Here is a 12,077-nt window from a genome sequence, read left to right on the forward strand (position 1 = left end):
ACCGGCGTTACCTGGTGAAACGTTGTTGTGATGCCTCGTGTAAGGAGGAGAAATGTGAACCATCACGTTTCAGACTTTGATAAAGGTCGGATTGCAGCCTATCGCGATTGCGGTTTATCGTATCGCGACATTTCTGCTCGCTTTGGTCGAGATCCAATGACTGCTAGCAGAATATGGAATCGGTGGGTTCAGGAGGGTAATACGGAACGCCGTGCTGGATCCCAAAGCCCTCGTATCACTAGCAGTCGAGAAGACAGGCATGTTATCCGCATGGCTGTAACGGATCGTGCAGCCACGTCTCGATCCTTGAGTCAACAGATGGGGACGTTTGCAAGACAACAACCATCTGCACGAACAGTTGGACGATCTTTGCAGCAGCATGGACTATGAGCTCGGAGACCATGGCTGCGGCTACCCTTGACGCTGCATCACAGGCAGGAGCGCTTGTGATGGTGTACTCAACGACGAACCTGGGTGCACGAATGGCAAAACGTCATTATTTCGAATGAATCCAGGTTCTGTTTACAGCATCATGATGGTCGCATCCGTGTTTGGCGACATCGCGGTGAACGCACATTGGAAGCGTGTACACGTCATCGCCATACTGGCGTATCACCCGGGATGAAGGTATGGAGTGCCATTGGTTACACGTCTCGGTCACCTCTTGTTCGCACTGACGGCACATTTCAGATGTGTTACGACCCGTGGCTCTACCCTTCATTCGATCCCTGCGAAACCCTACATTTCAGCAGGGTAATGTACGACCGCATGTTGCAGAAAATGTTCGATTGCTGCCCTGGCCAGCACATTCTCCAGATCTCTCACCAATTGTAAACGTCTGGTCAATGGTGGCCGAGCAACTGGGTCGTCACAATACGGCAGTCGCTAATCTTGATGAACTGTGGTACCGTGTTGAAGCTGCATGGGCATCTGTATCTGTACACGCCATCCAAGCTGCGTTTGACTCAATGCCCAGGCGTATCATGGCCGTTATTACGGTCAGAGGTGGTTGTTCTGGGTACTGATTTCTCGGGATCTATGCGCCCAAATTGCGTGAAAATGTAATCACATGTCAGTTCTAGTATAATATATTTATCCAGTGAATGTTTCTCATCTGCATTTCTTCTTGTTGTAGCAATTTTAATGACCAGTAGTGTACATTTTCGTATTTACGTATTTAGTTATATGGCAGTAGATTTCTCGGTTTTGAGTCTTCAACTTTGGAATTGTTCATTTCATATGATCCAAGATCGGTTAGTACATTTATGTCAACATAACCAGTTTTATTACAGTTGGTCAGTCAGTGTGTGGTATGACACGTGACTCGGCGTGTCGCAGGTAACGACATCTCTGAGGTGAACCAGGAGGCGTGGCGCGGCCTGGAGGAGTCCCTGCAGACGCTGGACCTGGCAGACAACTCACTCACCTCGCTGCCGCCGGCCGCCTTCTCCAACCTGCAGCTGCTCGAGGCGCTCGACCTACAGGTGGGCCGCCCCGCTCAGTAGGCCTACCTTAGCTCCGTCTGCCCCATCGACACACTACTGGCAGGGACACATACCTCTGCATCCAGAGGGCGTCGTCAAAAAAAGCACAGACAAGCCTTAGGAACATGTTTCTCGCACAAAAACAAGAAAAAAAGGCCAAAAAATGGGCTCTGACGTGCATACCTCAAGAGCTATGAACAGTTGTTCGGTTGAAAAAATGTGTTTCAGTTTAGCGGACATGAACAAGTTCTCATAGCTCTCAAAGTACGCATTTTAGAGCCCATGTTTACTAGACATTTTCTGTGGTTTTTTGGACACCCTGCACATCTAAAACATGTGAATCTCGGGAAGAACGACCACTAGTAAGTCTCCGTGTGGGCTCAAATCTCTTTAATGTTATCTTCACAGTCTTCTCGCGAGACATACGTAGGGGGAAGCAGTATATTAGTTGAGTCTTCTAGGAGCGTGCGTTCTCGGAAGTTTAACAGTAGACGACACCAGATGCACAGCACCTCTCTTGCAGTGTCTGACACTGGAGTAAACTGTGACGCTTTCGGGCGCAATACATGTACCTGTAACAGAACGTGCTGGCCTCCTTTGGATCTTCTCTATTTCCTCTATCAATCGTATCTGCAACGGACCCCATACTCAAAAGCAATATTCAAATATTGGTCAAACCATTGTTTTGTAAGTTACCCCCTTTGTTGGTGGGACTACATTTCCTAGGAATTCCTTCAGTGAATCCGTCTCGCATCTGCCTCACTCGCGAATAATCTTATGTGGTCGTTCCACTTTAAATCACGCCGTACGGATACTGCTAGATATTTTGTGAAACCAACTGCTGTCAGTGATTGATCTGCAAAAATCGTACGGTAAAGAGTCTTTCTATCCATGTATCCGCAATACGTTAATCCATTCCCTGCATCCAGCGTCGATGCTCCTGATTTTCGCTTCAATTTTGTAGCGTTGCGGGTCCTGTGTATACAACGGCATCATCCGCGAAAAGCCTCGTGGAGCTTCCGGCGTTGTCTGCTAGATCATTTATACAGGGTGCTCAGAAAGAGTCTGGAAAAGCTTTTAAGGGTGTTGCAGAATAGGTTCTGCTGAGAAGTAATCGGAAAGAAAAAAACTCGATACGTTGCCCAGTTTCAGATTTATCTGGCCGTGAAGTTTGTCAATCACGTCGTTGCGCGCACAAATTCAAGCACTTGTGTGTTCTAAAATGCAGTAATGCTCAGATGTCTGTCAAATGGTTCAAATGGCTCTGAGCACTATGGGACTTAACATCGATGGTCATCAGTCCCCTAGAACTTAGAACTACTTAAACCTAACTAACCTAAGGACATCACACAACACCCAGCCATCACGAGGCAGAGAAAATCCCTGAGCCCGCCGGGAATCGAACCCGGGAACCCGGACGTGGGAAGCGAGAACGCTACCTCACGACCACGAGATGCGGGCCAGATGTCTGTCGATACGTGAGTTACCAATTACTCATATATTAGTTAATAACTGAAATGAATATATCTTTCTCGGAAGAGATACATTTAAGCTAGGCGAGCAAAAGCTCCGTTTGATTGGTTGCACGAAACCAAACGAAGAGCACGATTCGTGATGCTGTCTTCGCCAGGCTGTTTGGATCTGCGCGCGCCACGACAAGATTGTCTAATTTCAAAGCTGAATTGCTCGGAAAAGGCTCAACGCATCGAATGTTCTTCCTTTACGATTACTTCTCAGCACAACCTCCCCTGAAACATCCTTACAAGCTTTCCAGATTGTTTCTGACCACCCTGTATATTGTGAAAAGTAACGGTACTGTACCAAACCCCTATGGCACGTTACTTTCATGCCTCAAATCTTCCATCTGTTCACAGTGACATGCTGTGTTCAGTTTGCTAGGAACTCGTCAGTCTAATCACACAGTTGGTCTGATACTCTATTCGCTCGTCACTGGACGGTCGGGCGGAACATTTTTTTTTTAACAGGAACACCCACGATTTGACTGTTTTATTGTTTACTTAAGGTTTCAGCCTTATATACAAAATATTTGTTAAAAGCAAAAGTTGCATACAGTAAGACCACGTAAAAATTCAAAAGATGCAAAATGTCTTAAACAATTAATGTAAACAGGTGTATAATTTCAAAATATATACCTACATTTTATGTCTTTAACATATATTGCAGGACACTTCACATGTTGTCAAGCTAAAAGTTATCCATAAATTTAAAAAATGCCAGATGTAAAACACCATCTTGTAACAGATCAGTAAATAATCGTGGCAGTATGTCATATTTAGTAAAAAAGGCTTACGTTGATAAATAAAAGATGAGCACATGTCCTTAAAACGTAATGATAGTGAAATCAAAGTAAATACTAAAATGACAAAGTGTCATAGATATGGCTAGTAATCTTAATTATCTTCAGACTACATATAATTATTTTTGGGGTGACACTGTGCACCATCATCTTTGTAATAAACGTTTATACATCAGGTCGTCAACAACTGCAAGTGAACCTACGTTAAGTTCGACGAGCAACTAAAGTCTAAAAGAAACATAACGAAATAAAATTCAAAGACAGTGAATCACATATAAGAATGCAGTAAGTGCCACTGATAACACAAAATACGAAAGTTAACAATAGCCGTGAAAAACACGGGGACAGGGATAAATGGATGCTGGATGAAGAGGGCTGGGAGAGATACAGGAATATACATTGTTAAGCCAAGACTTGTAAAATTAAGAAAATAAGGCGGTTAACAGTGTAATGAAAAGAGAGAGAGAGAGAGAGAGATAGAGAGAGAGAGAGAGAGAGACAGAGATTGGTTTGGAATTGAATACAGGTGGGGAGGGGGACGAGCGGTAATGTCAAAGGACAATAGCGAGATGGAGAACTGGGAAAAGCAGAGTTAGAAGTGGGTATATGTAGGGGATTGGGGGCTGAATAAAGCGACAGTACGGATATGAGAGCACATTTGATTACGTTGAAGCAGGAAAAATTAAAAAGGGAGTCAAGAGGTGGGGGAAAGTTGGGTTTGTAGATGGGGAAAGCAAGAAACTTCAGCGTACCTACCCGCAGACGAGTGGTTGAAGACTGAAAGTGTGGGAAGGGGGGAGGAGGAGAGATTGACAAGAGACTGCAATGCATAACGACAAACAAAGTGTTTAGGAACAGGGGGCGGCGGGGGCGGCTGTGTGAGGAAGGATAGTGATCCATTAGATTAGGTTGGTATAGCAGTGCTGGCAGGACGGAGAGCAAGGGATGAGAGAATGCGAGGGAGACCAGAACACACGCTGCTTCTCTCCAACCAGCCAGCTCTTCTTCTGGACAAAAAGAAATAAAAAAGCACCCAGAAGTAGACGGAAAAATGACACGAACCTTCACGGGCTGAGAGAGTACGTGATGTCACTTCCCTCATTACAAAATGGAGTCAAATCTACAAACAACTTGGCACTGTAAGCCCACTTATCAGTGCGCCTACTGCCAACATGAGTGACTTAGATATTCCCGGCATAGCAGAGAAGCTTAAATCACTTAGTAAAGGCAAGTCGATCGGACCTGTTAGTATAACAGTCAGATTCCTTTCAGGGAACGCTGATACAATGCCTCTATACGTAGCAGTTATATACAGACGGTCGCTCGGCGAAAAATCTATACCTGAGGACTGGAAAGCTGCACAGCTCGCACCAGTGTTTAAGAAAGGACACGGGAGTCAGATATTGTGTTGAACATTATGAATTACCTCGCAGAAAACGATCCATGGATCTAGCCAGCATTGATTCAGAAAGGCAACTTCATCTTTATTCGCATGAAGTAATGAGTGCTATCGACAGGGGATGTCAAACTGAATCCAAATTTTTGGATTTCCAGAAGGCTTTTGACACAGTTCCTCTTACAATCTCTAATGAAACTGCATGCCTATGGCGTATTGTCTCAGTTGTGCGACTGGATTCATGATTTCTTGTCAGAAACGTCACAGCTCGTAGTAATTGAGTTATCGACTTCAACTAATCTGATATCTGGTGTTCCGCAAGTAAATATTACAGGCCCTGTTCTGTTCCTGGTCTATATAAACGTAATAAGAGAGAATCTGAGTATCCATCATTGATTGTCTGCATGTGATGCTGTCATTTTCCGTCCGATAAAGTTATTATAATATCAATACCAATTGCAAAACGACTTAGACACGGCATCTGTAGGCTGCGAAATGTGGAAATTGACTGTAAATAAGTCGAAGTCCACAGTCACCCAACTGAGTACTAAAGGGAATCCATTAAAGCTCAGTTTCGAAACTAAACGCTGCCAGTTCAGCTAAATACGTAGGAATTACCATTACGAACAACTTAAATTGGAACAATCACATTGATAATGTTGTGGGGAAGGCAAACCAAAGACTACCTTTTATTGCCAGAACACTTATAAGGTGCAACAGGTCTACTAAAGAGAATGCCTACACTACGCTTGTCCGTCTTCTTTTGCAGTACTGTTGCGCGGTCTGGGATCCTTACCGGATAAGACTGACGGAGAACATCGAGAAAGTACAATGTACAGCAGCTCGTTTTATATCACCGCGAAATAGAGGAAAGAGTTTCACAGATATGGGAGATGGTTTGGCAGTCATTAAAGTAAAGACGGTTTTCGTTGATGCGAGGTCTCTCCAAGGAATTTCAGTTTTCAACTTTCTCCTCCGAATGTGAAAATATTTTGTTGATACCCTCCTACATAGCGACAAATGATCGTCGAAATAGTTTAAGAGAAATCAGACCTCACATGGAAAGATTTAAATGTTCGTTTTTACCGCACTATTCGAGAGTGAACGGTAGAGAAATACAGTGAAAGTGGTTCGATGAACCCTCTGCCAGGCACTTAAGTGTGAATTAGACGTCAAGTAGATGTAGATGTATATGGCGTTGTGTCCTCTTTGGTCTCGATGCATGCAATGAACACGTAGCACTACGTGAGATCCTGTGAGTGCTAAGAAAGAGCACATGCCGATGTGCACGTGGTGGTTTTTAACTGTAAATATTTTTATTGTCGACAGGTCTGTGTATAATGTGCTGTATTTTATCCCCCATTGTGGTAACGTAGCTTGAGGTACTAACTCACAATGGGACACGTTTTATAAAAACAATTTTTTTAACACCAAGAGATGACAGTTATAGCTGTCGAAATCGGTTGTCAACAATGAAGAATAAGTCATGCGATCTTGGCTACTGAAATTTTTCCAAGTAAAACATACAGGATGACCAAAAATTCTTTAACATTAAAAAATTCATTACTTAACGATTGGCGCTTCATATGATACAAAAGCAATGTTGAATACAAAATTGATGTTTAGCATAGAAGATATTCTTTATAACAAATGCTCGGCACGTCGGCCGTCTTTAATGAACAATAACTGTAGACGAGGGGCCATGCTGTGAACAGCACCGTACAGCGTATCAGTGGGTACGGTGAGAAACTGCCGTCGGACGTTTTTAGCATCGCTAATGAGGTCGGACGATCGCGGTAGACTTGCGACTTCAGGTAGCCTCAAAACCAATACTCACACCCAATTAATTCTGGGGACCTGGGAGACCAAGCACGACGGAAGTGGCAGCTCAGGACGCGATCCTCACCACACGATGTTCGCAGGGGGTGTTCCACACGTGTAGCAGTACGGGGTGGAGCGCCATCCTGCACAGAAGTCGTTCTTCCCAGCAGGTGTTTATCAGCCACGCTAGGAATGATCTCTCTCACTACAGCCCATTTTATGTTACGTCACTGACTTGTTTCTGCCCATCGCCACCTGTTGGCCCGTTTTTCCACTTGTTTTCGGTTGCAATAGAGCCCCATGTCATTTCAGACATGTGCTCGATGTTTACCTCTCTACCTGCATTAATCTGTGAATTAGTGCATTCCCACAGGACTTTTGGGTCGCTACAGGTTGCTCATAAGTTCTCAATATGAGAAAACTGAGCTAACGTCAAACCTCCTCTTTCATTGTCAGTGACACACAGGCTAACAGCTGACTTTCATCGTCCAGGGATACCACTTGTTGGATTGAGACGCTCCTCCACTTCGCGATTACAACATCGTGAGGCTGTTCACAACTGACAGTTGATGTACTCTGTAGACAGGTCTTCCCATCACCATTTTCCTCCAGTATACAGGTATCAGCGATTTACAGGGAAATCAACTGTTCGATTTTTATTTAATATTCCATGATTACTGCAGGACGCATGTGTCCGCAGTTGACACACCATGGACTAACTGTGCCAGTCTGACGCTAAACATACACTCTAAGACAAAAAATACACTCACCAAGAATAAAGTATCCGAATACGACGAAAATCGGTCGGTTTGCTGTATCGGTTTGATGTACTTGTTCAGATAAACAAATGATTACAATTTCAGAAAAATTGGATCAGCTATTCAAGAGAAAGAATTGCATAAGCGGAGCTCAATAACGCATTGGTTCACCTGTGGCCCTTATGCAAACAGTTACTCGGCTTGACATTGGTTGATAGAGTTTTTGGATGTCCTTCTGAGGGATACCGAGCCAAATTCTGTCCAATTGGCGGATTAGATCATGAAAATGCCGCGATGGTTGGAGGTTCAAAAAATGGCTCTGAGCACTATGGGACTCAACTGCTGAGGTCATTAGTCCCCTAGATCTTAGAACTAGTTAAACCTAACTAACCTAATGACATCACACACATCCATGCCCGAGGCAGGATTCGAACCTGCGACCGTAGCGGTCTTGCGGTTCCAGACTGCAGCGCCTTTAACCGCACGGCCACTTCGGCCGGCGATGGTTGGAGGGCTGTGCAGAAAATGCTCCGTACGTCTTCAGTTGGGTAGCGATCCAGCGGCATGCCTGACCTAGGTAGGGTTTGGAAGCACGAAGACAAGCATTAGAAACCCTAACCGTGCATGGGTGGACATTATATTGCTGGAACGCAGGCCCAGGATGGCTTGCCATGAAGAGCAACAAGACAGGGCGTAGAATATCACCAACACACCGCTGTGTTGTAAGCATGACAACCAAAAAAGTCCTGCTGTGAAAAGGAATGGCCTCCCAGAACAGTACTCCTGGTTGTTCTGCCGTATCTGCGTCAATGCACAAGTTACTATCCCACCGCCCTCTGGGGCATCTCCGGTCACATCTTAGGTCTGAAATGTCACTGACTTCAGTGATGAGTCCCTCTTCGAACTGAATTCCTATGACCAGCGAGGCCGGCCGAAGTGGCCGAGCGGTTCTAGGCGCTTCAGTCTGGAACCGCGCGACCGCTACGGTCGCAGGTTCGAATCCTGCCTCGGGCATGGATGTGTGTGATGTCGTTGCGTTAGTTAGGTTTAAGTAGTTCTAAGTTCTAGGGGACTGATGACCTCAGATGCTAAGTCCCATAGTGCCCAGAGCCATTTGAACCATTTTTTTGGACCAGCGAGGACACGTCTGGAGATGCCCTGGACACTGGTGGGATTGCAGGCTGACTGCCAGCCGCCACACAGCCCAACAAATAAGTGATACTCTGAAGTTCCATTTCATTTCATAACAGGACCACTTCGGTTTTCATCCGCAGCACCTTTACAGGACGTCGACTCTATTCTACACTTCGTTTTGTTGCCATTCATAGCAAGCCATCCTGGGATTACGTTTCACAGGGCGCAGAAGGTGAGGGTTTCTGCTGATTGTCTTCGTGCTTGTCAAGCTCTGCCTTGCGTGCAAGGTCGCCGGATCTTTCCCCAACTGAGAGCGTTTGGAGCATTAAGGGCAGAGCTCTACAGCCATTTGAAATCCGACGATCTATCATTCAAATTGGGAGGCGTTTGGCACGATATCACTCAGGACTCCAGTAACCAATGCCAAGCTGAATAAATGCTTGCATATGGGCCAGAGGCGAACCAGCGCATTATTGACTTGCTCGGTTTGTGAAGCTCTTTCTCTTGAGGCAAATCACCCCATTTTTCCGAAATTGTAATCCTTTTTTTGTCCATGTACATGACATCTACCCATTTCCATACCATTCTGCGTCGTTTCGTTTTGCCTTAGAGTATGTAAAAAGCTGTTGTTTCGCGCACAGTGGCACACGCAATGCGACGGCCGACGTTGTGTTCGCAGGGCAACCACCTGTCGGAGCTGGACGTGGCGCTGTTCCGCGACGGCCCGCCGCGGCTGTCTCGGCTGCAGCTGGCGGACAACCAGCTGTCGTCGGTGCCGTACCGCCAGCTGGCGCCGCTGCGCCTCCTGAGGACGCTCGACCTGTCGGCGAACCGCATCGCCGGGCTGCACAGCGCCACCTCCGAGCCGGACGAGGCCCGCGGCTCGCTCATGTCGCTGGACACCCTGCGCCTCGAGCGCAACCAGATCCAGTACCTGCCTCCAGGCGCCTTCCAGCACTTCGACGTCCTCAACAGGACCTTCCTCGACGGCAACCCTCTCGTCCTCGTGCAGGTGAGTACTGCCGACGGACCGGCAGATTCGAGGCAACTAGCTCTGCAGTTACGACATTCCGTCTGTGTTCGGAACACCTGTGCGGAGAAACGCTTCTGCGGAGCCCGGGGCTCCTGCTGGAATAAGCGGCTTTTTGCAGGTAGTACACAGGCACACTAGGAATTTGTGTAAAATCTGTGAAAAAACAGTCTAGATCGCGATGGGTATTTTACTATAAGGATCGGTTTCGGCCTTGACGTAAGTCATCTTCAGGTGTCACCTGACGACGCGTAGAACAGTCAGTTGATCGCATCGTCAACTTCAGCTGATGGTGTTGTTTGAAAATAGTCTAAGACTAGGCGGAAACCGGTCATTTTAATAAAATACCCATCGCGATCTAGACTGTTTCTTCACTGGTTTTATATAGATTACAAGATTGCCGTTCCCAAAAATGTTACCAAAAGTTTTGAACACTAAGAATTTGTTTCCTGTCTAGCGGTGTAGCACAGCGTGCTGTTGTCTAGGAAACGTCAGTCAATTTTAATATGTGTCGAAAGGTTCAAAAACTGGCCAGCATGGATAAAATGATGTTTAACAAGTGAAGTTCTCGTCTGAAAACAATGGTAAGAGACTAGTTGGTTATTTTGAGAAATTGAGCGGTAAGGTTTCAATAAATTCTTATAAATAACGTATTTCAAGTACGTGGATAGTGATTTTTTAATTCAGATGAGTATTTGATTTCAAATATTTCTAGAATAACGAAATACAGGGGTCCACAGATAAAAGTAGCCCGTGTAAGTATAAAGGAAAAGCAGTGAAATTACGGAAACGAGGAGCTGAAATGGACTTACTTATAATAAAAAACACAGTGTAAAGTACGTTTATAGAAGGCGTAGAAAGCGATTCCCTGCAATACACAGCTGCGCACGTCGAAGCATATTCAGATACACTCGGTGTAAAGTTCAGATGTCGATGACGGCAACTTCACAGCTGATGTTGCGTATCCGTTCCTGTATTGTGTTGAATTTGCCTCATAGACGTTACTCTTCAAGTGTCCCCACAGTAAAAAATCACATACTGCTAGATCCGGCGAACGTGGTGGCCTTAAATGTTTCGTGACAATTCGTGCTTCAGTGAAGATATCATGGACTCATTCTAGGGATATCTTAGACACGTGGCATGTTGCCTCATTTAGCTGTAAGAAGCAGTATCCTCTTCCATATTCAGTGAGTTAAGCACAAAATGTATTAAAAATTTCCATGTATGCAACTGCTCACTGAGGAAGTTTTTGAAGAGCTGCGGTATTTAGACCGTGCAGAGGTAGCATAATCATTAGTCTCTCAATTTGTGCTGGAATGAATGGCTTGAAGAGGACTCAACTAACTCTTAATAAAGTTTTAAAGTTAACTTTTAAGTCAAAAGGCTTAAATTTATCTTTAGGACGAGAAGACCCTACAGCATTCTACTTTTACATAGTTTTTAGTTGGTCTTCTATAGTTAAAGATAATGTTTTGTTGGGGGTGACGTGAAGAATAAATAAACTCTTCATTATTAAATCATTGATTTATTTTCGTTATTACGATCCATAATTTATAATCGCGTTGAGGGCAGCGTCGAAAAATACCGGTCTAATGATGCGCGTTCCTGTTACATCGCAACCTCGTGTTCTGTGAATTCGCATGACCGGAAGGATGAAACCTTGCGTCATCACTTACGATGTAATGGATAGGGTGTAACAAACGATTGTTGATGTTATTCAAAAGCCACGTGCAATAATCTACACGTTTCTGACTGTCATACTCCCGTAAATGCTACACCGCCATCACCCGACATGGCTTCAAAGTACGGTTTTTCAATATCCGCTGGCCTCTCCGCCTTCTTACATGCTCCTGTTGGGCGAGTTTGTGTGCAGACTTCTTTGGCCTCTGAATGCGTCGGCGAATGTCTGAAAGAGTTTCTGGTGTGCGAACTATTGAAATTATTTGTCGTTTTCCATTTTGCACAGACCTGTAGGTGCGCCATTTTTATAAAGGTCTGTGTTGCTCTCTTTTCTGGTAGTCCTCTATCCGAATATTTGACCTCGAAAACTTCGCTAGTTTCGTTAATCGAACCTGTCTTCACATATCATTATCAATTGTTTCTCTATCGGGAAAGTTACACTGCAGACAAAGAAAAA

At 45.0% G+C, this 12,077-nt stretch overlaps 1 protein-coding gene across 1 annotated transcript in view; it reads left to right on the forward strand.

The window, feature by feature from the left end:
• Positions 1-12,077, forward strand: part of LOC124718926 (chaoptin) — a 241,022-nt gene that overhangs the window by 104,241 nt on the left and 124,704 nt on the right. Inside the window, exons 4-5 of the mRNA XM_047244580.1 lie at positions 1,339-1,484; positions 9,590-9,922. Of these exons, the coding sequence (XP_047100536.1) occupies positions 1,339-1,484; positions 9,590-9,922 (479 nt within the window). The remainder of the gene's footprint in view (positions 1-1,338; positions 1,485-9,589; positions 9,923-12,077) is intronic.

The sequence above is a fragment of the Schistocerca piceifrons genome, chromosome 10 (assembly GCF_021461385.2).
Source record: "Schistocerca piceifrons isolate TAMUIC-IGC-003096 chromosome 10, iqSchPice1.1, whole genome shotgun sequence".
NCBI classification, from domain to species: Eukaryota; Metazoa; Arthropoda; class Insecta; order Orthoptera; family Acrididae; genus Schistocerca; species Schistocerca piceifrons.